A 27,586-nucleotide genomic window follows, 5' to 3' on the forward strand; every position below is an offset into this window, starting at 1 on the left:
TTTGATACCCCGTTTTAATGCACACTTTTACTCCAGTCATATAGGATTTTCCCCTGTTCAAAGCACTTAATTAAAAAAGAAAGGCATTATAAATGTATCCTCCTCCTCCTCAACATCATCATCGTCATCGTCGTCGCCCCCATCGTCCTCCTCCTCGTCATCATCGGCGTCGTCGTCATCATCATCATCTATAAAAAAGTGAAGGAGTTAAGTTTTATGCCGCTTTTAACAATATTCCAGCAATATCAGAACAGGGGACACCGGCTCTGTTATTTCTGTTATTTCTACATCAAGTGGATTAATCAGCGGAACGGTATGGACATTTGACTCAACGGAATCAGTTCACTAATATGCTAGAGTGAGTGAGTGAGTGAGTGGATGGGTGAGTGAGTGAGATAGTGAGTGGATGGGTGAGTGAGATAGTGAGTGGATGGGTGAGTGAGTGGATGGGTGAGTGAGTGAGTGAGTGAGTGGATGGGTGAGTGAGTGGGTGGGTGAGTGAGTGAGTGGATGGGTGAGTGAGTGAGTGGATGGGTGAGTGAGTGAGTGAGTGGGTGAGTGAGTGAGTGGATGGGTGAGTGAGTGAGTGGATGGGTGAGTGAGTGAGTGAGTGAGTGGGTGAGTGAGTGAGTGGATGGGTGAGTTAGTGAGTGAGTGAGTGAATGATTTTGTGAAAGAATGTGTGAGTGACTGACTTTGGACAATAGTCACATGGACAACAATTCAGCCATTTCATAACTGGAACCCATCACAAAATAATAATACATTTTCAGACGTTAACGTCTGACAAAGGGAAGAAAAGGATCTAAGTTACATTAACAAATATTTATATTAAAACGTTGGTTGAAACGAAGCACGATAAAAAAGACGGGTTATAAATCGCTATGAATGTAGATCGCTCTAGATACGTGAGGACAGTCGCTTGGACAAAAATGCATAGAACGTGGCTAATGTACATCATTCCTTCAGATGTTAGCGATTTAGAAACCTAAAGTTTATGTTGGAATACTGACCTAGGCACTATTATTTTGATTTTTGCCATTAAGTGCAGACACTTCATCAGATGTAATGTCGATATAATTATTTACTTTATCTGGAATTGTGATGCTCAATACCAATCTCCGCAACTCCTACTCAGTCTTAGGCCTTGAAATATTTTGCATTTATTTTCGAACGTAATATTTCTTATCCTGAAAGCGCGTCGATGGGTCACTGGTATCCGTGCCCAATACGAGCCAAGAAACAAAGAACGTCACGGTTTACGCACCTGCGTTGTTGGCACCAGGTACTGCTGGAAAACAGGCTGGTTATCAAGTGAACATATAAACACTACCTGTCTCGCTGCACGTATACAGACATAAGTTCCCTCCTGTCTTCCGTGTTTGTGTTGACTGATGGTGAAGCACATCGCCTAAAATACGTAGCATCGTTGAAGCTTTTGTGCTAAAGTCAAACATTTAAAGATAGCAGGGTAAATTTACCTGAGAATACATCTAGGGATCTAGTGGGTTTAAATTTAACGTCGCCTCGACATATGTCATCTTATCCTAATTGTGTAGGTCGATGATCTTGCTGTTGATCACTGGATTGTCTGGTTCAGACTCCATTGTTCACAGCCCTCCGGCATATGGGATAAAACAACAAACAACATGTTGCTGATACTGTTCAACATCATATTCAATCATTTAATCAGACTCCCTTGGACCAATGACTTAACGGAACACTTTCTACATTGGGACACAGTCATTGTGTTACGGTTAAGAATTTACCGTGACAACAACGTAAGATATCCCCTTGTGAACCGGAAGTAGACACATAGAAAACTAGGAGCAGATATATTCCGGAAAACAAGAATTATAAAAGTGTTGACCAGCTATTAAAACGAAATGTGACCCATCATATTTAATATTCAAAACACTAAACATTGTGACCCAATAATAATTAATTCTGAATTAATAACAAAATATACTGAAAATACAATTGGTAGCAATATACATGTTGATTCTATGATACTATTTTTCACTTCTGATGTAGTCCTCTCTCTAAGTCGTGACACTTTTAGGTTTACAAGTACCTAACGACCTGTATGGTATTAACTTGGTATTTAACTGATACAATGTATGGCTAAAAGGAAAGCGGAGATGTTATCGGTTGTACGACATTACTTTAAGAGCACATAAACGAGTGTAAGTGAGACTGGGAATAGACGAACGTGAGTATCACTTACGGTCACAAGGGCGGTGGGGTAGACTAGTGGTTAAAGCGTTCGTTCATAACGCCGAGGACCCGGGTTCGATTCCCCACATAGGTGCAACATGCGGTGTCCCCTGTCTAATATGGTTGAACTACTGCAGAAAGTGGCGTAAAAATAAACTCACTCATTCTTACAGTGCCATGATTTTGGTAATCTCGACGTACGGAGCAAGGTATAGATTGCACGGACAAAGATTAGCTGGAAGGAAAAGTGGGATTTCACTGAAGGTATTCTAAGAACCAACCGACTCAAAGCCCGTACCGTTAACAAGGATATTAACGAACACTCGAAACATGCATAGCCTGTTTAGAGTTACATATCTTGTTACAGATGTCCTCATGAATTAATATCAGAACCTGTCAGATTTGAAAAGTCGGTGACCTGACCTCTGACATGCAATTTAGCAGCGGAAATACGCACATACTAAATCTGCCACCCTTGATAGGACCTAGTTGCCAACCTTGTGACAATGCCGCCCGGAAAACAACATGTTTGTACGGTCGTGAAAATTCAACCGACTTTTAAATTGTCATTCATAGTGAGTGACAAACGTAGTTATTTACAATAGTGGCTATCCATATATGTGTATGATGGAGTCAAAAGTACGCTTAGACGCCTGGTTGCTATAAAGTAAGTTTAAAGTACAATACTAATGTAAGGATATCCGGGAGCGAATGAGTTTAGTTTTACGCCGTCTTAGCAATATTCCAGCGATATCACGACGGAAGACACCAGATATGGGCTTCACACGTTGAACCCATGTGGTAAATCGCATCCCTTCCTTCTGCGCGACGGGCGAACCGCTAGGCACCCAGCACTAAATGGGTACCAGGTCGTGGGCAGCATGAGATGTATGGTCCTCGGGGAGCTGAGACAGTAAGCTACTCCACCTCCACGGTATTAAAAAAAAGTCACAAGCGTTTAAGAACTGGAAAAGCCAACCAACTCGTAACTGCAGGGCAAGCAAAAGTGTAAAAAGATAAAAAGAAAAGATAAAAACAAAACATGATTATTCGTGGTGGTGTATTTGTATCGGTACAGGTATCATGAACTGACGTACAAAAGAAAGTTTACACCTAGTGCTTTCGGATTATTTTCCGAAAAAAATCGAACGTAATTATTATGAAAAATGTTTTGGCTTTGACAGTGGGCGGTGGGGTAGCCTAGTGGTTAAAGCGTTCACTCGACATGCCGAAGACCAAGGTTTGATTATTCACAACGAACAATGTATGAAGCCCATTAATTTACATGTCCCCCGCCGCCTTGTTGCTTGAACATTGCTAAAAGCGGCGCAAAACCTCGCTCACTCTTACTTATAGTCATAAACTTTGTGTTCGTTTTATCAATAGATATCCTTTACCTTGTTGTGCGTGGGTTATCATGGATATTACACAATATACTATCCAAAAAAAGAAACGCATAGACGAGATCTGTTGCTAAAATGTTGTATTTTCAAACATGAATAACTCGTCCACAAATAGAGTTTAGTGCATGAAATTTTCCACCAATTTAGAAGAGGGTAATGTCTATACAACCAAGAGGATGCTTTTATATAACGGAGACGCTGAGCGCGATGGCGACGACGTAGTACGACTCCGACGTCGGGTTTCCTGGCTCTGAGACCAATCTCCTTCACCCTGTTCCGTACAGTTTGACCGGATATCTTCTGAAGTCCGGGCACCCTGGCTGCTGTACTCTCACCCGTAGCAGTACGATCACGCTGTTGCACTGCCCGGATGTTCCGATCTTGGGATGCAGTGGTAACCGGAGGTCTGACTGTACAGGGCTGTCATTTGTTAAACCTGTTTGGTTGCAAAGAGCTGCAAGTCGTGATATCTTGTTCAGACTAACATTCTTAGGCCTAGCTACAGAGGACTGGTAATCTTCAGCATGCATTCTTTCAATGGCGATGTTTCGTGTCACAGAGTCAAGACGTGACGTAGTGATTTGACCTTGAAACTCCTTGCGTTTTTCTGAAAGTAATCTGGATTTTTATTGCCAGACCGCGAATTCGAATGCTCTCGGTTGCACAATTTCAACTGGAAGGTGATCTCTGTTGCGTTGTGGTGATGCCTTTCTAATCATTGTAAGAAATATTATCAAAATCAGCATTTTCAGGTAATATCGACTTTTTACTTGTGCAGTTGTGTAAAATCATGTTATCAACACTTTTGTCACATATTATGACGATTGTTTGAACACAACAGACAATTAATAGATTTTAATAAAAACAAATCGCCAATGCGTTTCGGGTTTTGGGAAAGTATATACGAAATATGGACACTCATTCTTATGCGGAAAGCCCACGGTCTCACTTCCTCCGTGGTCTTCTGATAACGGCACTGTCTGTCACGGCGGAGACAAGGTCAGTCCAAACTGAACACGTAATACAATGACGGTGAGTAGACTAACGCTCAGTCACTGAATATAATTTCCAGGGTGACAAATAATCCCATTTAAATTGGAAAGAAGCCATATAAGATGGGAGATAGGTAATGTTTGAGCCATACCTGACCCGGAATTATTCTAGCCTGATTCATTTAGGGTTATTATTGCGGGGAGGGCTAGACAGTAGGCAAAATAATGTGGCTTACTGATTGTGAAACAGGCTAGAGTAAGTGAGATTTTAGTTTCACACCACGTGCAGCAATATTGCAGCTATATCACGGCGGGAGACATCAGAAATGGGCTTCACACAATGGAAACATGTGGGGAATCGAACCGGATCTTCGGCGTGTCGAGCGAACGCTTTAACCACTAGGCTACCTCGCCCCGAGGCAGGTCATGAAGTTCAATAGTTACATTAACAGAGAGTGACTAGTCACATTCTACATAACATGTGTTTGTTCTGAACACTGGAACACTTATGGAACCTGTCTGCATGTTTCATCACCTATATTTAATTAATACATTAATATATTTGGTGTTTTCTATTACTTAGGACGACTTACTACAAGTCTAGCTGGACGTGTCAAGTGTCACCTTATCTACCGACATGTGACGAGGGTCGAGGTTATTACTACTTCACCGAATTCGGGTAACCTTGAAGTGTACAAACAGGATTAACAGTTGGCAATAACTATCGCTTACCTGTCTTGTGTACCTGAGGCACTGGGCGAACAAAACCGCCCATACATAACCTTCACAACCCACGCTCGGCGAGTCAAGTCGACTACAGGCCCAAACATTGTGTTACCGTAGGGATCGTGGGGCGAAGCTTATATTCGTTAAATTTAATGTATATAATGTAGTGCCGTAGGGATTTTTGAACAGGGTTTATCAGGGATAATTTTATATTCACTGCGTTATGTAAACTGAACATCTCTCTAAATACTGAGATATCAATAGAAATGAAGTCAGCGCAGCTTGACCACTGTCATCACGGTCAAGATTGCAGCCTTCAGCTGCCTATAATTAAAGTTACACAAAGGCCGGTTGACCACCGAAGCATGACATTGTGGGTGAGGTGCGGATACTGCAGGCTGACCACACAGCTATCGTAAATGAGACAAGTTACAGCCTGATCAGGGTTCGACCCTTATGGATTGGCTGGCCATCGCCTCCCTAAATGCGCCTAGCCCTTGTTACAACTCCATGTAGTTGTATACCATTTCTGTCATGAATGAAATGTTGTGGAGCCTCTGATTAACTTGTGTATTTGAAGATACAGTTATCCCCTCGACAGCCCGGGATAGTAGGCTCGCCAGACTGAACTTTATTAATTCCATGTCTTGTCTTAGATGATGCCACCTCGATTTCTACAAGATGTTTGTGGACAATATGATCCCGGTGGACCTTCTTTATGTTTTGTGCCGTGAGGTAGCCTAGTGAAGTGTATAAAGCGTTCGCTAGTCACGCCGAAGTCCCAGGTTCGAATCTCCATATGGGCACAAAGTGTGAAGTCCATTTCTGGTGTCCCCCACCATGATATTGCTCGGATGCAGCTAACAGCGGCGTCATAGTAATTGACTCACCATCAAGCCCTTTCGTTTCGCCAACTTCACAACGAAAAACACTATTACGTGATTTGATGTCGCGCAAGGAGGCGGCAAATGATCAATGATGTCAGAGGAAAGCGGTCTCTGATAGTTCCAGTATATTGGCAAAGTCAGTGTAAGCGAACTCGTCCTTGACATATGTAATGTCCGAGCAGTTCCAGTGTACGTACTGTTATTCAACTGACAACTGTTTCAAATGTACTGGTTGTCGTAACAGTAAACTCAATGTGTAAACTGGGTATCATAGATTTGGTTGATTCTAACGGTTAATGCGAATGACGAGCCATCATTCTCGCGCACGAGTTTTAAGAACATGGCGGGGCCATCAACTGTGACATTTGGTCAGACGATCTATTTCATGTATATTCACCAACCAAGAGATGGAAAACAGTTCCACGACAGCTATTCGAGGTCTAAGGTGAATAGACTTAGAAACATGGCCGTTGACCTTAGTGGTATTTGCTCCTCACGGGTTCTTGGATGTCTGCGATCAGTGTGAATGTAGTTAGCACGTGGATAAAATCTCGGTTTGCTTTGTGTCAAGGACATTAAAGGAAACGCATTCTTGTTTGTTCATTTCTCGATCTGTCTTTATCCAGTAAGTGAATAAGTGAATTTAGTTTTACGCCGCACTCAGTTATGCAGTAAAGGCCTTGGATAGCCTTGCAGTGTTATTTCGCTCCGTCGGTTTGGGTTTGAATTCCCTCATTATAGTCCGTTTGGCTCAAAAGCGGACCGATGAATTGCAAACTGAATGTAACTCGAAAACTAATAAGCATAGCAAGAAACGCTAATCATAATCAAAACGTCACACCAGTTCTGTGTTTTTTGCAAGATTTTTGTCCTAGTAATAAAACAGTTGTTTAATAAACTATCATTACAATATACAATATACAATATATATAACCGTAACGGTTTCTGTTTTGGAACCTCGATCAAAGCATGCATGTCCTGGAAACACATATCAAATGTGTTTTTCCTATCTTTAATATTTTTTTAGAAAATCTGTCCCCATCAACTCGAACGGACGAACGGAGCTCAAATCCACATCCCTCTGCCAATTCGTGGTCGGGGATAATAATAGACATGATAATACACTAATATTATGTCATAATCGTGACTTCATTATGAGTGAAATATAAACTGAAACGGACGTCATTCTATCACATTATGTCAGAGAGACTTGCGTTTCACAGGACGTTGTCTCCGTTAACGACCCTGTGACGCCATCTTGTTTTGAACGAGCTATTAATTACGTCCATTTTCGCTGTTTCTGTCTCCAGATATGACGTCAAGCTGACGCGTGTTTCCTTTTGCGAACCTACATCAAGTTGTAACGGGATTTATGCATTTTAGTTACAGCGGGAGGACAGTCAGCAAAATGTCAACCTGATTATTCTGACTGTAAATGGAATATGCTGTAAGCTATGGCTTCAGCTGGGCGACTCGACGCGACTGCTGTAAATGGTTGTCGTGCTTGTGGGCGTTTCTGACATATATACTCTTAAAAAACGCAGGGGAACCTGAACTTTCAATTTGGATAGGAAGTGTAAAACGTTAACAAACGTTTCAAGTACAGACATCTTATGGTAGCAACGCCAGTTCCCTCTACTACCACCCCTAAACACAACGTATGATATGAACGTGCACAACGCAGTAGCCCCATACACGTGAATGGGGTCGTCCTATTCTTGATTTTGACGGTTTTCAAGAACGTCGATAAATCACTTGGAATATTAAGTTTGACTTATCTTGCATCACACAAGTGTTAGTGTTTGTTTCTAGTCGTTTGTTTTAAAATGAAAACCGTACACATGCAAATTACATGCCATACACTAATCATCTTTCAAAAGTGATCATTACATTCCAAATAGCTATGGTTGTATGGAAGTGCAGATGGTGATGCTCTCTCAAGACGTTCAATATTATCGTATGAACATTGATTGACTCCGTTAAATCTTCTAACTGTTTTTAATAGCAAAACAAATGAAGTTCCCCTGCTTTATTTTAAGAGTATGGATAATGGTTGTAGTTATTAAAACAGGGGCCCGGTGATAATGAAAAACTGCATGATTCAAAAATTACGTTGGAAACCGATGACATGTGTCAAGGAATCAGTGAACTTGACCGCACGATCCCGTTAGTCTCCCCTTACGACAGGTTTAACAGCTTTTTGTGGCAAGGATGGGATACTGAAGACCGACTCTACCCCGGATCCTTTAGTACTAAGTGGGTACCCGGAGGTGAGGTAAATGTAAGTTTTCTAGCGTCGTAGGTATCATGAGTAGTATACTCCACAGGGAGCTGAGACAGATGATTTTGGAAGAGATATAAACCGCATATGAGCCAAAATGTACGGACAAGCGTGGTATATGCACGTATTATACAATATGTGATGCACTGATAAGGAAATAGTGTTAATCCTTGGTCTGTTAATTGTTGGTTACACTAAGCAACAACCAGTGTATATGACAGTGAGAGAAAATAAAAATAACATCAGGGAACAAAAATACCGTAAATATGTATTTTAAAGCACATTTTTCAAGCAAGTTTTGAAAGGTTAATAAGTAAATATATATATCTACAAAGGTTATAACAAAGTTCACTTGTGTGAACGGGTTAGAGAGTACACGTCATGACGTCACTGTGTATATAATTAATCCACAGCTCTCTTGACCTGGATCCAGCGGACTTTGTACGTGGCTGTTTCCGTCATCAACACCGACGGCCTCGAGTCACCCATGTTGGTATTTAGGAGACTGAGCCTTAAGCGTCGTTTATTAAACATCGTGGATGAAACCGACGGTTGTCGTGGTTTATTGTGACGACCATCCGTACCCGCTGATCTATGTGACGTCACAGCAGCAAATCGCCTGTCATTGTGCCGTTAGATGGGCGTGATAATCAATTTTTGTAAACGGAAGCTGCAAACACTGCCGGGCAAACGTATTCACTTGAGAAATGGATTTGACAGACAGACAGACAGACAGACAGACAGACAGACAGACAGTTTATTCAGTAAGGAGTCCACTGGCCCATAATACATGCAGATAATAGTTTACACCTTTCACGTGCGCATGTTTTAGGATGTATATATAGCGCTCAATTGTTCCTACATTTTAGAATGTTGTTAACATGGTATAAAAACAAACGGCTGTTATACATAACATCATGATGTTCTTTATAACAACTACATATAAATGTGACATGCCATTCGTTTTCAATATTGTCGAACCCTTTTGATTTACAGTACATACAGAGTCTGTCTTTTAGTTCAATATTTCCATATCTACCAATTTCTATGGCTATCTTAAAGTTGCTACATCTAAATCGTGATAGGGTCACCCTTAGATACACTGGAATGTCAGAACACAAATATTTTTCAACATTCAACAAAGACTTATAGTGCTTATAATAAAAGCATTTCGAAGAATCCTGTATTGATGAGTACCATGACTGTTTTAGATTAGCGTTCAATCTTTGTTTAAAAAGAGAAAAGGATTTGAACGCTGACATAATGCGTGAGAATGTACTTATGTACTAGTTGCGTGGATATGTGCGCTATATAAATATCCTACACTCATAATGGAATAAGACGCAAATCCGAAACTTTCAAACTAAACTTTAGCACCCCATTTTTTTGCATGTTTTAAACATGTTTTAAGTACAATCACTGATAACGAACGGGTGTCAATTCAGCTAGGGTCCATGCAGAAAGCTAGCGTACAGAAAGTCCTCATGGTCTCTCGTGTGGTGGTTTACCTTCAGTTGGCGATCTGTAGACAGTCTGTGTATTGTTCTTAATCATAGTCGTATTTGTATGTCATTTACTAGATAGTTTTAAGTCTATCTGAGATATTCTATTTGTTTTACTGTTCTTTGCTGACAGATTTACTAATGGAACTATAATGTATATATTTAATTCGTCTCGCCATGACGATGTAACTAAAACTCTAAACTCACTCACCCTCAAACAGGGGTACCCGTGAAGATCCGGGTTAGAATTGGTCTCCAGTAATCCATGCTTGTCGGAAGAGGCGACAAACGGAGTCGGGTGGTCGAACACGCCTCCTTGGTTGACACGCCACCGTACCCCAGTTGCGAAGATCGATCCTCATTCAGTTGATCTCAGGATTGTCTGGTCCACACTCGATTGTTGACAGAAAGTTACCATACAGCAGGTGGCTAAAACAACAAACAAGCACACAAACAAACAAATATTAAACATTAGTGGGAACTTTAGAATGTGTCTAACAGTTTTCCAAATTCCGTATATTAATGGAAATTATAGAGCCAAGATGTAAAAATGCCCGTATCTGTATATATGTCTGTGAACAACATATTATGTTTCTGATACTGAAATAACCTGTGAGAGCGCGAGACTTTGTGCCAGGTGCCATGTTATGAGAATGTCACATACAACTATAGATAAATCCGTATATATATTTGTAAATCTGAAGTCATTGAAATACCTCAAATACCTGCTCACCATGAGGCTGTGAAGCTATGCTTTCCACTGACCATTTTCCATTGTCTATATATAGACTGGGGTAGGGAAAACACATATGGTTCTATAACCGTGTGATTATCAAAGTAAAGTTAAATATTCAATCATACTTGTTTTGCGAGTTGTACATATGTTTAGACTGCCATGTTAAAACTATTTTAAACTGTTGTATGATCTCACAGTTCGTAACACAGGGGTGTCTTTCAAAACGCACTAAGCCCTGTGAATATCTGGGTTAGAATTGGCCAGTTCTCTATAATTGCAGTAAGAATTCAAATAACGGGTTCGGTGGGTCAGGCTCACTGGCTTGGCAAATGTAGATCCTCACATGACACATGCGTGGATCAATTCTCACGATGTCAGTCATTGGGTCATCTGGTCCAGACTCGATAGTTACACAGACCACTGTCATAAAAATCGGCATTCGTTCTAAAGGTATTTCAAGGTCAAATCGCTACGCCACGTCTTGATGCTGCGACAGCGAACATCGCCGGTGAAGGAATAGAGATTACAAACTTTCTGTTGCCAGGCCTCTGGATGTTAGTCTGAGCACTACAACCAAACAGACATAACAAATGACCGTCCCCGTTAAGGCAGAACTCGAGTCACCACTGTAAGTCCGAGATCGGTACACCGTCTGCTTAATTGAATTAATGGGTAAATTATCTGCTTGGTTGTATACATATTCCTTCTTCTCAGCTGATGCAAAACTTTATGTACTAAAGTCTGTTTGTGGACTAGTTATACATGTTTAACAGTACATTTTCTGGGTTATGCGTTTCTTTTTTGAAAAGTATATATATAGGGTTTACCTCTATTTTACCTTTCATGCCAAAGGTATCTGTTTTGGTGGATCGTGGTTGCGTGAGTCGGTGACTGACTGAGTTTTTATGTCCCATCCCCATCAATGTCAGTTATCGGGTACGGTCAGCTTGACCCCCAGACAGAGACATCACCGACAAAACTCAGAAAGGCAGCTATCTTATCCATTAGGGCAGTGTGTTATCAGATGTGTCAACACACGGAAGGTCAGGCAGGCAGAGACTTGATATGGTATTTTACCACTCACAGTAGTTTATCTTGTCTGAGGAAGGGAGAAAAAGCTGTTGTCCACATGTCCTGTCACTGGGAGTTAGTCAGCCGATTTAGCTCTACTCAAGCAATATCATGGCGGGGACACAAGAAATAGACTTCATACATTTTACCCATTTGGGAATCGAACCCGGATTTTCGGCGTGACGAGCAAACGCTTTAAGCACTAGGCATCCTCACGTATGGCTGAAGACATTGAGATATGATGCAGTAATATAGCTAACCACTCTTCAAAGAGGTTAAACCCGATTCATTCAATTACTCTCTTTCTTGTCGACATCCTGAAATGCATATTTTTGGTGCAAAAACTCAGATTTAAGGCGTGTTCTTATGTCTACCAAATTCAGACTGGAGAAAACAAAATGACTTTCTTACTCGATTCCACAGGATATGATAATGATTCAGAAATTCAGTTTTTATATTGGTTGTCCAAAGTGTTGCCCATCGCCTTTTGAAAATTGACCACACAATATTTGTTTTGGGTTCATGGATCTCATAGTGCTTCAGAGAATCCATGTGGGGAATCGAACCCGGACCGTCAGCGTAACGAGCGGTCACTTTAACTTTAACCTACCGCCCCATACCACATGGAATACCATCTTATACTTAAAACAATTGATTGTAGGCATTAATCATATAGATACTTCAGAGCACTGCACCTTTAATTCAAGTAACGAGATAAGGACATTACTTTCTGGTCTGTGTCTAGCTTTGGTTCGATTGTTTTGTTTCCAGAGGTTTGAATGCAAGAAGCGGTATGTATAGTCATCTAAAGCGCTTCAATTCTTTAGGAACATGTCACAGAGCAAATCATTGTAATACGTATTCTTGAACTGGATATTTGTGTCAAATCGACCCGTGAAGGTCCGGGGTAGAATGGGGCCTTCAGCAACCCATGCTTGCAATAAAAGGCGACCGTGCTGGTCGTAAGAGGCGATTAACGGGATCGGGTGGTCAGACTCACTGACTTGGTTGACACATGTCATCGGTTCCCAGTTGCCAAGATCGATGGTCATGCTGTTGATCACTGGACTGTCTGGTCCAAACTCGGCTATTTACAGACCACGCCCTATAGCTGGAATATTTCTAAGTGCGGCGTAAGCCTAAACTCACTCACTCACCCATTGTGTCTAATCATACACCCACACTCTTTGACATTTGATTGTGTCATTTAACATTGTGCCCACTGGGATGGTAACGCAGTAGTTTTTAGGGGCCTCTCATCTTCTCGGTCTCACTGATCATATGTCAGGATCTTAGACTGGCATTTTTCATAATGCTTGTCTGCGTTCATATTCCTAATGGGTTTCCCTTTAGTGTTTACCGTCAATGACTTGAAGGACTTTGGACAATAACCTGCCGGAAGCTTAAGTGCTTTGGTATCACTGACCCATTGTTTTCAATCGAGGCTAATTCTATCGTTGTCACGTTAATCTTACTTCGTAACGATTCGTCTATTTTCGTATGTTCAACTTGTCACGGAATCACCCGAGCAGTTACGAATGTTCCGATCACCCGTTTCGTCATATATTCATATAAATAATTTCAGATGAAATCATTAAGACAATAAATATACTCGAAAACACCCAAAATAGCAATATCACTACACAAATCAGCATTGTCATGACTATAGAACCATTCGTGAGTGCAACAGAAACACACACAGAGATAAAAGCAGACACAAATAGACACAGAATACCAACACGAAGCAAATCTCTTGCCTCACTGGTCTGTGCACGAGATCGATACAATTACACCGAGATAAGTACATAAAGATTATTAATTGATTCATGTATTTGAGTTCGGAACTCGGTCAGACCGATGATAAACAAATTCAGCATGAGACATCAGCCCAGTCGGATATGATATATGGATGATAGCTGCCTTGGGGACAATGGGTGGATAACAAGTTGTCGTGTTCAGTAATCGATCAGTATTGATTGCGATCTCGCTCTAGAAATAACTGTAGGTTGTAAAGTAGAAGTATTGTGTGCGGTGAAATATCTCGGTTAAGCATCGCAGAGGCCATGATTTAATCAAGGTGTTTGTTAATGCACCGAGTACAATCTTGTGAACTCTTTTGACCTGTTAGGTAAATTTGGTATATACATAAAAAAGTATAGTTTTAAGTCGAATTGCGAGTCTTGGAAACAGACGTAAAAATACAACATTAAGGGGAAACACAAATTTAGGACGTGGATATGCATTACAAAGTGTTCTAAAACGTGAAAAAAATGATTAAGGTGCTTATCATTCTGTCATTAAATACGGGATTGAAGAATGGCTGCCGAAACGTATCTGTATCTAGAATATGAGAAGAGCCGTCGACAGAAAAGAACCAAATACCAACCGAAATAGATTCTACTGGATGTCAAGCTGCAGCGGACTTGCTGAACATCATCAATACGTTATGTTATTCTTTTTTCATAATAATTACACCTGGTTTTATCTGAAAAATGGTTGGCACGAAACAACTCCGAGAGCTGTGAAATGTCCAGTGCATATTACTTTTACGAATCAGGTTAGATAACAGGACGCTGAACGTCAATGAGTCTTAACTGAATTCACAAAAGAAATTCTCAAAAAGAACCATAAAATTGTCAGAAACTGTGACAATCTTTGTTCGACTCACTGTCAGATAACTCAGGCATAGCTGAACACGTGAAGATCCAGGTTAGAACTGATCTTCAGTAAGTAATGCTTGTCATAAGCAGCGACTAACGGGATCGGGGGTCAAGGTCGCTGACTTGGTTGACACATGATCCTATCCCGTAGATCATTGCTCATGCAGTAGATCACTGGGTCCAGACACGATTATTTACATACTGCCGCCATGAAGCTGAAATGTTGTTGAGTGCGGCGTTAAACAGCAAACAAACTGACAGATATAATTGCTGATATCTATCTGGTTTTGCAGTGCCCATTACTATACCATGCCGGAAGACACTGTGTCCACTTAAAAAACGGAGTGGTCAGCAAGTAGAAAACGCCGGATACTTGTTATTGGTCTAAGACATCGTCAAAATCCAGATAAGAACTACTCCTTGGTAGTCCATTGTTTGTCGGTTCTGAGTGAGGGAAGGGTCAGTCTTAGTGGTCAAGACTCGATTATTCACAGAGAGTCGTCACGAAGGCAGTGTAATATATTAAACTATTTTCAGTCATTGCATTACTTTCAGGACTTCCCCATTGGTTGAAATTGAAATTGTGAAGTCAGGCTAGCTAATTTAGTCGGCACGTGTCATCGTATCCAAACTGTGTAAATCGATGCTCATGATGTCGATCACTGGATAGTCTGGTCCAGACTCGATTATTTACTGATGTCATGTTGCTAGAAACTTGCTGAATATGGTGTTGCACAAAAAAAACAAACCGACAAATTGACGAATTTAGGTTCAGATGCTGTGTATGTATGTACCTGGATTGTTCTAGCCCCGAACTAGAAAGTCTCAAGAGGAACGTGCTTTGATGAAGGTTAAAATAGAAAAAAGATAAATATGTCTGCTCGGTGAGAGAAACCTGCCACATGGCCTTAATTCATGGCTTCTGATATACAGAGAACGTTCTAAATATTTATCTGAATCTTGAACTCGTTTACTTCAGTGCACATTTATCTTGACATACGTTCAGTGAGGATAAGCTATGGCCTCTTTGCACTTGCGGGGAACATTTATTTTGGGGGTTATTTCCCGCGCAGAGAATGGCAACTTGGCAAATTGATCGACCACAGTAACTTTTGGTTTAATAATACGTTGATCATTCCATCATAAGACTTACATTATGTTGTATTCATCTTGCAGTGAACGGGTACCCGGTAGGATTTGATGCAAATATGACCTTTAACCTTGCATAGCAACAGCATGGTGTGTATATTTTGTATGCAGCTGCCACTTTCTATGTACTATGTGCGTGAGCGTGTGCATGCGAATTCGCATGCGCATGCATTTGTGCGTGCGGAGTGTGGCGTGTGGCGTGTGGCGTGTGGCGTGTGGCGTGTGGCGTGTGACTGTGGCTGTGGCCGGTTCAGTCCTGCTATCCCATAGGGATATACTGACATTCTGGCAACACGCCCACAATATTTATGACTTGTAAATCACAATCAACACATTTTTTCAAAGTATTTAAGGTCCTTATTTGGAAAACATCTCCAAAGCATCAAGTGTGCACTTTCTTTTGTACGTCAGTTTAGTCAATGGATCTGAAATCGAACATTACGTCTACCTCTTTTTCTTTTTTCTCGTCGCCCAGGACAGAGAGATACCATACAACTATAGTACAGGAAGTGTAATACAATATCATTGTTAGTTGGTACCTGTAAACCTAAAGCGGACTCTAGAGTCTGCTGCGCACATTGACAGACTTGTCCAGCGCTAACACGGGACACAGGGGATAGGTATAAAAGCAGGTCAACATAAGCACTACTAGTATGTATTTGCACGATCTGCACGTGCTACACGAACTCACGCGTGTGTGAGTCAAGGCTTGATATAAGTGTGTATATCACTGTTGGTAATCTGCATGAAGGTGTTTTGTCGTGATGCTTCATGTTGTGGGTTTATTCCTAAGTTAGAAACAGTTTGGAATTGATATAGTTCAGAGAAATAAACCATAATGCATATTTTTGTTGATACGTGTGTTTTAGTGAGCCATTCTTCGACTATTTTAAACCTTTTTTCCACAATGCTTCAAAGACCAGCTGTTTAAATCTTTCTACAAGATTTGGGTTAGTGGTCCACAGTAACCCATGTTTGTGGTAAAAGGCTACTAACGGGATCGTGTACGAAGTTCGCTGATGCATGTCATCTTGTATGCGTTGATCAATGCTCATGATGCACTCGCCCCCTCTATACGCAGCCCAGACAGCGAATAGGACTTCTCCCAGGAAACACTGCCTAGGCGAACCCACCAAGAACTTTCCGGAGAATATGGAGACTCCCCAGCACTGCAGCCTTCTGCATTACCCAGATTGTCAATAGGGCTGTGCTCCCAGTGGAGAACCCGGGCACTCTCCTGATCTGCGCCAAGAGTTCAGGAGGTACCAAACCAAGGGCACCGAGAACAATGGGGAACCTGACGACAGTGTACTTGGGATGCAAGTGAGACATTTCAAAGGCGAGGTCCCTATATTCATTAAAACATAGAAATCCAGATAAGAATTCAATCTGTTGCAAATCTATAAAATGTGTCACATAAACCTATTTCAAAGTAATAAAGATGGAATTCGATGTTATTGTTTGATCGGTAGTCTAGAAATTGATGAGTCAGTAATGAGGCAAACAACTCTATGGATAACAACTGCTTGTTTATTGCATAGAGCAACGTGTTGGTGTAGATTCTTACACCGTTTCAAAGCTATAAAATGACATTTGCTTGAAAAACGATGGGAGAATCTACACCGAAACGTCGCTCTGTACTACAAGAAGAAGTTATTGTCCAAAAAGTTGAAAGCTATATTGCTGAATTCGAAGTCTCTTATTAGGTGTGGTAATATGGACGTAATTTCAGTTGTAGTAGATGTTGGTTTATATCCCTTGTGTGTCATGCAAGAAAAAAAGAAGCAAAGAAACCCATATAAGTAAAAAGGAATTATAATAACCACAACGTGTTTATGTAGTTTAAACTTGTGTATATAAACCATTTCCAAACGCATTTAATTGGTAAAGTTTCTTTTGACCGTCAGCTTAGAACGAGAGTTATTTGCCATTGTTAGGCCTTGAGCCTTGATCGTTCGAGGAGTGTCTGTCTTGGAAAGTTTCTGAAAGGCTCCTTTTGCAAAAATGAGATCAGCATGAACCTGGTTCAAAGCGACTACAATTTCGACTTTATCTGATTGTTTCTGGTTTGTTTACCATTTGATACCTGTGGTGTTTTCCGTTACATTCTAGATCCTGGTCTGCGAGCCCGACAACCCGTACCGTCAGTCTCGTCTTACGAGGAACAGTGGCGGCTGAAGACATATTATTAGTGGTAGTGGCATGTAGGGCTTATGGGGTACCATATGTAAACCGGATTTCACGGTGTATGTTGTAATGTTCAGTATATTTTGAGATATATTTCCGAGAGCATCACGGGCCTGAACGAAAAGCAATTCCAATCCAAATTCAGTGAACATAAGAAAAATCATTCATTTCTATGAATTAGTATTTAATATCGAATATAAGATATGAATAATTTTAAGGAAGTGGGAATTTTGACTCAAAAAGCGTAATGCACATGTAAGACCACATATTCGGTTCCCCAAGAGCGATGACTTTAATTAATGTTGACGGGAGGTTCGTGAAAGTATTCAGATCCCTACAGAAATGGCTAACAATTCTCCCTCTAGAATTTCAAACATGGCCATAAAACTCTAAATTTTCCGGAGTCGCGTTTGTCAAAAATATCGTTTTCCCAGCTTACATTCTAATTGCTGTATCAAGCATTCTGAGTTACAGACTACAATCATTTTCTCATGAATTCTTTAAATTCTGCCAAGAGACGCCACGATTTGGTTTTAGTATGCTCTTTCAGGGCTCGTGCTGGAAGAAGCATGGATATTGTATTGGATAATTTCCGAGCGATATGGGAGTGACTAAACATTCCGTCTCAGACTACCTGTTTGAAAGATAAGGAACAGGCCATAATGGCACAAACATGTCATGAAACAGTTGCCAAGGTAAAGATCAATTGAAACACAAGGTTGGCTTTGGCTTTGACGTCATCAGTTACCACGGAAACAAATTGTTTACAGAGATAAGAATTTCACATTTGGCAAGTGTGTCTACCCCTGGTGCTCTGTTGGCGAGTGCGGGCCGGATGAGGTAAAGCAGTGTGAGGAGTTTTAGTACTTACGCATATATACCCGTGGGAACCAATGGCTCCTTGCAGGTGCATCTTGTTGTTTCTTGTCTGCATTCATGATAGGACTTGTAGGGTAAATAATCGAGACTGCATGGTGCTTGGTAGAAATGGGTTCATAAAACAGCATTGGTGTGTGTCAGCATACGTGATGATAGTAACGACAACGACAACGACTACGATGATGACGACGATGATTATATTACAACTGCTGCTGCTGCTGCTGATGATGATGATGATAAAAACAACATTATAAAACCGACAGGACGAACAGTAACAACTTCAACTGACTGCACCAAGTTTAACAGGCTAACCGACTTCACAAATATACCTGTACGTGCGTTCGTCAGGTGCTATTTCTGGCGATTTTTAATGATCAAGCCGATACTAGTGCCACGACCAATCTAAACATGTTGACCTACTGACCGACATTTATAAGCTAAATTAACGCTCAGTGAGCACGAACAAGGGAGGCTATATATACCTTCAACTTAATGAATGCAATGACAATCAAAGTCACAGATCGTGATTGACGTCAGTATACCTACAATGTACATTGTTCATTTCATCTATTAATGGCCGTTATGCTTTGAGGTGCTTAAATTAATAAGTGATTAAGTCAGTTTCGTAACCCTTTATTGAAGGCAGACTTGCGTCTTGGTGTGACTTTCTTCCAAGAATGTGTTTAAGTCTAAAGAATCATTGAAAATAAATATCAAAATAAACAAGAAATAAAAAATGGTTTCATTGGGATTTGCAAATCACAAAAATAATGAACAGGTCTAATCCCCCTTAATACCTATGCCTACTTTCAATTGTCCGGACGTTTATTTTTGTTATTTCAACAGGCTGACCGACTTATATTTTTTGTTTCATTGACATGGTCGCATAGAGGCACTTTCAATGTTGTAAAAAATTGATGATAAAGTTATTATTGAAGAACAAGAGTAGAGAGGAATGTTTTCTACATACATATGTTCAGGAGTATATTATTTTATGTTTCGAAAACAAAACAACATAGTTTGAATTGCTTGTGTGGATGATGACTTCTGCATGTTTAAAAATTTATACATCCACCGTCGGTTACATTAACCCCAAACAGTGAGAAAAATGGATCAAATAGAAACAACTGCCCACTGTAAGTATAGGTGCTCGGGCAACATCACTTCCGGAACATATTTTCTACCTCGTAAGTGTCTTTTTACACCGTCATTTATCGGAATCTTCACGTTCACTAAATGTGACATGAATCCTTGCCATCTCATCAGTATCATCTTCACACGGTCTGGTGTCGCCAAGGAAACGTGGACTATTTTTGTTGCGGTGAAACAGAACCGGATGTGAATGCTCTCAATCGTGGGCGGCCGCCATATTGTGCTACACCGGAAACTGGCCATGGCGCGTATGCTGAAGTGTTGGTTTGTATCTACGTCTGTGACAGCTATCAATAGCAACTGGTTCCTGTGATTGTGGATGTAGTAAGATGAGGTCCCCGGCCTTGTTTGTCGGTTTAGACGCTCCTCAGTCCTAATCTGAACTTTGGCACAACTACCAGACAATGATACGATCTGATAATATTATCCATTGTTCATCCATACTGCGCATGTTGAAACTAAGATTTACTTTGTGAGATAATTTGTTCGCAGGACTATCTGAAATTCCTGACATTTTAGTAGAAATGACAGTTCTTCACTCATTGGTTCAGTATCCCCGAAACCACTTGTCTGTAAGAGAAATTCTAGAATGGAGACCTGTAGACTAACAGTCTCTGAAATGAACATATTTTACTGAAAACGTTCACAGTGAAAAAAAATATTATAATGAAATGGAGCCGTGAGACTTCATTTTCAACAATGGGAATCTAGACTTGCCGAAAATACTAGACTTGCATCGGCTTTCTTGGATATATTTGCTTGGATATATTTTCTTGGATATATCTGTACGACAGACTAGAAGACTAGTTGGGTTTTACTATAAGTCCTTAAATCTATCGCAGAGTAGTGTCACAGAGACGGGTATGATTGCGTATGATGTTCCGATGATGATATCATACAAGTGATAATATGGTAACTTCATAACCTGGGGTATATGGAGTAGCTCAATGGTGAAAGTATCCGCTCGTCGTGATGAAGACCCGGGTTCGATTCCCTGCATGGATAAAATGTGCGAGGCCCATTTCTGGTATCACCGGCATGATGTTGCTTGTGTATTGTAAAAGCGGCGTGAAACCATACTCACTCACGTTCCCCGCCCCCAACCACACACACATACCTCATTATCCACGAAGGACAAAAATCACTGCCTATTCCCGCCCATCACGATACGAAACGTCGCGCCACGAACATCACTCTTCCTACCCTTTACACTTACGCATAAGTTCTAGTCCCACCCAGTCCCATCGCATTTGTAAATCATGTACCCCTAAAACCGAACCCTAGTTCCATCCAGACTTCTAAACACTGAACCTCAAAGTCACAACACCAAACCTAGTACCGTTGCATCTTCACTCGATATCAAGACCAGCCCACCGTCACACTTTTTACCCACAGTCTGTGGCTTAGAGTTCTACTCAAATCTCGACTCGATTTGGCAAGTCCAAACAACCCCTGGTCAGAACGTAATGAAGCATTGTTCAGGCTCCATCTGGATTTTTTTTAGGCAAATACAGTTTTAAAATGAGATAACTTCTCTTTCACGCGGTAAGTCTATCTGTACTGTAATCCGATACTGTCTCTCGCTACCACACGCAGCAGAATGTAAATGTTTTTTGTCTAGTGCGATTGTGTCTGTAATCAACACCGGCAATGATGACTGACAGATCACTGATTGCACGCTGAAATGGACACTTTATAAGTTGATATGTAACTCTTTCTTGACGCGGAATAACTTAAAACTGTGGCAGGTGTCACTGTGCGCTCAGCTGAAAGATGATATGGACAAGTTTCGTAGCGATAGAGTACATAACATATCTTGTGTCTTTGTGTCCTGGTAGCGGGTTCAAGATGAAGTGATCACGGCCCGATACAGCATCGCCCTGATGGCAGCCGACAAACACGGTCAAGAGGTGTTTCCTGAGATACGCATTGACTTCAGATGGGTCACTCATGCAGACATGTAACACAAGCGTGTTTACATCGACCATAGAAGTAATTTATGGCGTCGTGTTGCAGTCCCATGAGAGAGAGAGAGAGAGAGAGAGATAGAGAGAGAGAGAGAGTGAGAGAGAGAGTGAGAGAGAAAGAGAGTGAGAGATAGTGAGAGAGAGAAAGGGAGTGAGAGAGAGCGAGTGAGAGAGAGCGAAAGAGAGAGAGTGAGAGAGAGAGTGAGAGTGAGAGTGAGAGAGAGAGTGAGAGAGAGAGCTCATTCCTGATATACCCCGACTGAATATGTGGAGCAGAGTTAAACCCATACTCACCTATTATCCCAGCGATCAGTGTTAATGTGACAGGTAGAGGGTTGTGTATAATTACTGTGATGCGTGAAAAATGGGCTGTGTTTAATCAGCAAGACACCAAGAATGAACCCCATTGTACCTCGTCAGGAACCGAAAACTTAAGCTGTTGAGCGAACCCCTTCGCTCTTTTTATTCATGATATCCACACACACATATACATGTCAGTGTATGGCCAGAGGGAAAATGAGTTTGTGTTTGTTGATCAACTGGTCCAGTCATATCTAAGGTAAGCAAGTCTGCATAGCATGATTTGCCAATTTTAAGCCTTCTGGAATATTTCAGCTGCTGGTTTCCATGAACCAAGCGAACAATTAGGTTCGTTGGCGGACAAGTATCCCGGGCTGGTATGGGATAACTGTCTCTTCAAATACAGTAGTCCATCAGTGGGTCCACAACACTTTATTCATGATATAATCTGTTTACAACTACATGATACTGTAACGAGGGCTAGGCGCATTTAGGGAGGCTATAGTCAGCCAACCTGCCTAGCCGCTGTCCGATGGGTCAAGTCCAGCCTCACACAAAGCATTCTTAATTTAACCCTAGGGTCACGTGACGTGACGTATTTGTCCAGATGTCGGCCTGCAGTATCCTGCACCTCATCCACAATGTCATGCTTCAGTGGCCAACCGGCCTTTGTCTAACTAATTATAGGCAGCTAATGACTCAGTGTTGGTGGCCATGAAGACAGTGGTCAAGCTGCGTTTGATTTCCTTTCTATAGAGAGCTATTTCAGTTTACATACCTCAAGGGATATAATAAATATTTCTCACAAACCCTGTTCCAAAATGCCAACGACATATGCCTACGACACAAGGTTTGGCGTTGTAGGCAGAGACATTTTGGCTTCTCAGGAGATCAGTCAATATTCAAAAACTCCACATCATTGGTGAGAGAGAGACCACTGATTTTTCTTAACTATAACAAGACGTTATACAGTCTGTGGACCGTTGAAGGTCCGAGGTAGAATAGGCCTTCAGGAACCCACGCTTGCCATAATAGGCGAATATGCTTGTCATAAGAGGCGACTAACGGAATCGGGTGGACAGGCTCCATGACTTGGTTGATACATGTCATCGGTTCCCAGTTGTGCTGATCGATGGTCATGCTGTTGATCACTGGATCGTCTGGTCCAAACTCGTTTCGTAGCGATAGTGTACATGTCCTGTGTCTTTGTGTCCTGGCTATTTACAGACCGACGCCATATAGCTGGAATATTGCAGAGTGCGGCGTAAAACCTATCTCACTCACTATACCGTGTGTGTTTTAAGAAGATATACCTGTGTTCACCCAGCACATGCTAATTTCAGACTAGATACTAACACTGCTATCACAATAAACAAACTGTCTAGCGACATATACACTGTAAAACTTTACCGTGATTTTTTACGGTAAAAGTTTGGCAGCCATGCTGCCGGTAAAACCCCAGTAGCTCTACGGGACACCGTAATATATTCATACCGTAAAATATACGGTAAAACTCTGGCAGCCATGCTGCCGGTAAAAACGCAGTAGCTTTACGGGATACCGTAATATATTCATACCGTGAAATATATTGGTAAACCTCTGGCAGCCATGGTGCTGGAACAAAACCAGTACATCACGAAGTGCCAAATGTCTTCACACCGCAACATATATACGGTGAAATTCTGGCTAGTAGAATTCCTGTGCATGTATAGCAAAATGAAATAGCCATTTGCAGAGGTTACCTTCACGTAACAGTTGAAAGGCAACAGCACTGAAATATTAGTTGCAACATGGGACTTATCTATACTGGACAAAAAATGTTAGGGATATGTGTACATTTTGAAATATTGAATAGACATCTATTTATTCATGTTCATACTGATGAAATATCAATCATAAAAATACTAACATCCCTAACTTATTTTGTCCAGTATATAATTGTGCTGTTTATAATGCTGCGAACACATGATATTCCAATAAGAAAGAATACAACTGTGTTAGATGAATATTTATTGTCTTCAGTCTGAAGCTGGTCATTTCTTACATCATGAAAGTATAGCAATATTAAGGTAACTTGTATAAAGATATACGAACGCCTACTTTCACTTTTGTCAGTTTATACTTGGGAAAGGTAGGGGTGGGGGTGGGGGTGGGGGCGAATGTTGTGCGTGAGTTGCAAATAAAAAGGAGAAACATTTCCCTATACCCTGCAAATACTCATCTATCATCATTAAGTCACAAACCCCACCCTTACCTGCCAACTAAAACTAACCCTTATGGACTGACATCAACAGTCATCTATCTACCAAAATCTACATTGCATGAAACACAAAGTGTTACCTACATGACACTAAACACAACCACACTACCTTTTCTCAAAACATAGAATGCCTTTAGCACATATGCTAAACTCATCCAGCACACAACCAAAAATGAAAAACTCAAATTAATACAATATCCGCCTAATGGAGGGTATTCATTAAAAGAGTATTAGAAATCCTTAAGTTTTGAAAATGTTCAACATAAAACAACCCTATAACACTAATATTTTCTTTGAAAGAAAATGCACGCACTTGAAATATGTATTCCAGTTATACATTTTACAAAATTACACAAAATCACATGGCCCAGATACAAGCATTACTTTAACGACCATCATTTTTCAATGTGAAACTGCTTAAATATTTCTAATCTCAAATGAGATGTCATTTCACAGTGAAAATTTAACAGAATAGTTGAACTTTAAAACAACATTCAGAAGTGGCATTCTTCAGTGAAAATATTATCAATCATACCCTGCTCAGTGATGCTCAGTTTAACAAACTTACTTTTGAACACATGATATCAGCATTTCTATACTGGAATGGTCTCAACATCAACAATGACATCAGCTAAGTGTCAACAAAATGTTATTCAGAGTAAACTGTTTCATGAATGATATGTCATGAAATAATGATTGTTTTTAAACATATCAAACATTGCAAGAATGCTAATAACATTGATGAACACTGACAACATATATACTCAAGAAAATAATTAGGCAATACAGAAACATTGCGATATGTTGGTACAGCGATATAGCCCCCCAACTAAAACTAATCCTTGTGGACTGACATCAACAGTCATCTATCTACCAAAATCTACATTGCATGAAACACAAAGTATTACCTACATGACACTAAACACAACCACACTACCTTTTCCCCAAACCTGGAATGCCTTTAGCGCATATGCAAAACTCATCCAGCACACAACCAAAAATGGGAAACAGGTCAATGTCCTGTGCACAAATTAATACAATATCCCCCTAATGGAGGGTATTCATCAAAAGAGTATTAGAAATCCTTAAGTTTTGAAAATGCTCAACATAAAACAACCCTATAACACTAATATTTTCTTTGAAAGAAACTACTTGAAATATGTATTCAAGTTAAACATTTTACAAAATTACACAAAATCACATGGCCCAGATACAAGCATTACTTTAATGGTGTAATGAAAATCGACCATCATTTTTCAATTCACCATCAGAATCTTACTATTAGAATATATCTTACATCAACAACAAAGAAGACATCCTTCTCGTTTTCCCCAAAATGATTCAGGACACAGAGAATCACCGCCACCAACCAGGCCTTGATATTATCCTTTTCACTCTGCCTTTTGGCTTCATCATAGATCATCTCATATTTGGAACTTGATTTGCTTTTAAAGAATCTGTTTATTCTCACAGCCTTGTCCGTGTAAGCGCTTCCCAAGGCATTTCTTACGTCGATCTCCAAAAGTTCTTTTGCATGATCTAAAAGGCCCTTGACATGAAAAAGATACGGCCAATTTCTTTTCAATTCCTCCATGGAGGTCCCACTGTTAATCTCCTTGTGCTGCAGGGCATAGGTAGCCTTCATCAAATGCATTACCTTTTCATCATCAGTATCGGAATCGTCAAACATTGCTTTCAAACTCTGCTTTTGAATTTCCATAGCATCTGAATCCCCTGTGTACAGTGGCATCCAGTTGATGCAGCCATATGAGTCTCTTCGTTCAGCTGTTGCTGCTGCAGGAGTGCCACCGGTATCTTGAACACCTGAATTATCATAAGCAAGTGGTCTCTTCTTACGAGAAAGACACATGCTGCTTGCATTTCGGTTCAGATTTTCATTTCTGGATACAAGCTTGTTCAGAATGCTGTCATATCCAGAACCAATAATGGAACCATCCAGGTTATCCATTAGACTATCAGGATATCGTGCAGTCATCCTTTGGGCAATGACTGACATTTGGGACCTAGTTGCATGATTGGTTTTCTTTCTGACTGCATCAACAAACAATCTGACAAGATCCTGTTGAGCACTTGGATTAAGTCTTTTCCCCCTCTCTAAATCCTTTATAACAGCAGCACTCACATTTGACCATGGAAGGTCTAATTTGACAGTCCAGTTTGGGTCAGTGTTTATGTTATTGATCAATATTGAACTTGGATTTCTGGGTGAAAATGACAATGACGAATCCATACTGGATGCAGGTGAAGGGACTCCACTTGAAGGTTGGGCTGAAATTAATATATTGTTTTTATATAGACAGCATAGGTGTATTACAGTGGGACTCTGAAACTGCAAACATTGAACCCTCAAGGCCTAAGGCAAACAGCTATGATCTGGGTTGGAGACAGTAATATTATATGTGAGCTCAACGTCCTTGTGTAACACTTTTACCTAACCATTTACCATCTATATGAAACTGCACTTTTGGTGTTGCAATAGGTATGTCTTGCATGGTATCTGCATATTTATGAAAGGTTAACAATCCAATTTCAATACCTGAATACTCAGACTGCTTCAGCAATTTAAAGGAATAACAACTTTTCCACAAGAAGCTGAAACATGATGAATTAGTTTGTGCATTAGCTGTCAAATACATATTAAGAGCACTCACACATTATTTGGCTTAGGAGCTTCCTTGCATGAACAGGCTTGATTTTCCCCACCAGATCATCCTGTGTCATCCACTGCAGGTCATGCGCTTGACTGACGCCTAAGGTATTCAGTACCTGAACAATACTGTTCAAAGTGTCCTCGTCCAGGTCACCAATAACATCATGGACATATCTCTGAAGATGCTGTTCACCCTGAGACATATCGCTGGCCATTTTCTGCACTGATAGTCACTGTGGCAATGAATGCTTTAGGGAAATGTAGAAAGTTCCTGATTCAAAATAGACTTCCACTGGGTAGTAATCTGCAAACTGGGAAAGAGTCAGACACTGCGATCTATACTCCTGATCAGTTGAACTTTCATATGCATAAAGATCCATGTCATTTATGTAGGTGCATACAATTTCATATACCAAAAAATATACTCTGATTCCTTCAACAAATATGTCTTGAATGTTTCCAATTAACATTTCAAAAGGAGATGGTTTGCTGATCACCAGTGTGTTTCCAAGTTTGTATGTAATGCCTCTTATACAAACCTTAGCG

At 40.6% G+C, this 27,586-nt stretch overlaps 1 protein-coding gene across 1 annotated transcript; it reads right to left on the minus strand.

The window, feature by feature from the left end:
- Nucleotides 1-66: 66 nt before the first annotated feature.
- Nucleotides 67-27,255, minus strand: LOC137260841 (uncharacterized). The gene is made up of 4 exons (XM_067798400.1): nucleotides 27,157-27,255; nucleotides 25,667-26,491; nucleotides 23,687-23,723; nucleotides 67-188 (listed from the first exon to the last, which is right to left on the minus strand). The coding sequence occupies exons 1-4, from the start codon at nucleotides 27,253-27,255 to the stop codon at nucleotides 67-69; spliced, it is 1,083 nt and encodes a 360-aa protein (XP_067654501.1).
- Between the last annotated feature and the right edge of the window lie 331 nt (nucleotides 27,256-27,586).

Source organism: Haliotis asinina, chromosome 14 (assembly GCF_037392515.1).
Source record: "Haliotis asinina isolate JCU_RB_2024 chromosome 14, JCU_Hal_asi_v2, whole genome shotgun sequence".
Taxonomy (NCBI): domain Eukaryota; kingdom Metazoa; phylum Mollusca; class Gastropoda; order Lepetellida; family Haliotidae; genus Haliotis; species Haliotis asinina.

What these genes read in the sequence shown, in the direction of transcription:
- LOC137260841 (XM_067798400.1), bottom strand. Translation starts at nt 27,255, where the DNA reads ATGGCCAGCGATATGTCTCAGGGTGAACAGCATCTTCAGAGATATGTC. An exon ending in CTTTGAACAGTATTGTTCAG is followed by an intron (nt 26,492 to 27,156) that starts GTACTGAATACC and finishes GCTGTTATAAAG; the next exon opens with GATTTAGAGAGGGGGAAAAG. An exon ending in ATGTCTTCTTTGTTGTTGAT is followed by an intron (nt 23,724 to 25,666) that starts GTAAGATATATT and finishes GTTTTGTTCCAG; the next exon opens with CACCATGGCTGCCAGAGGTT.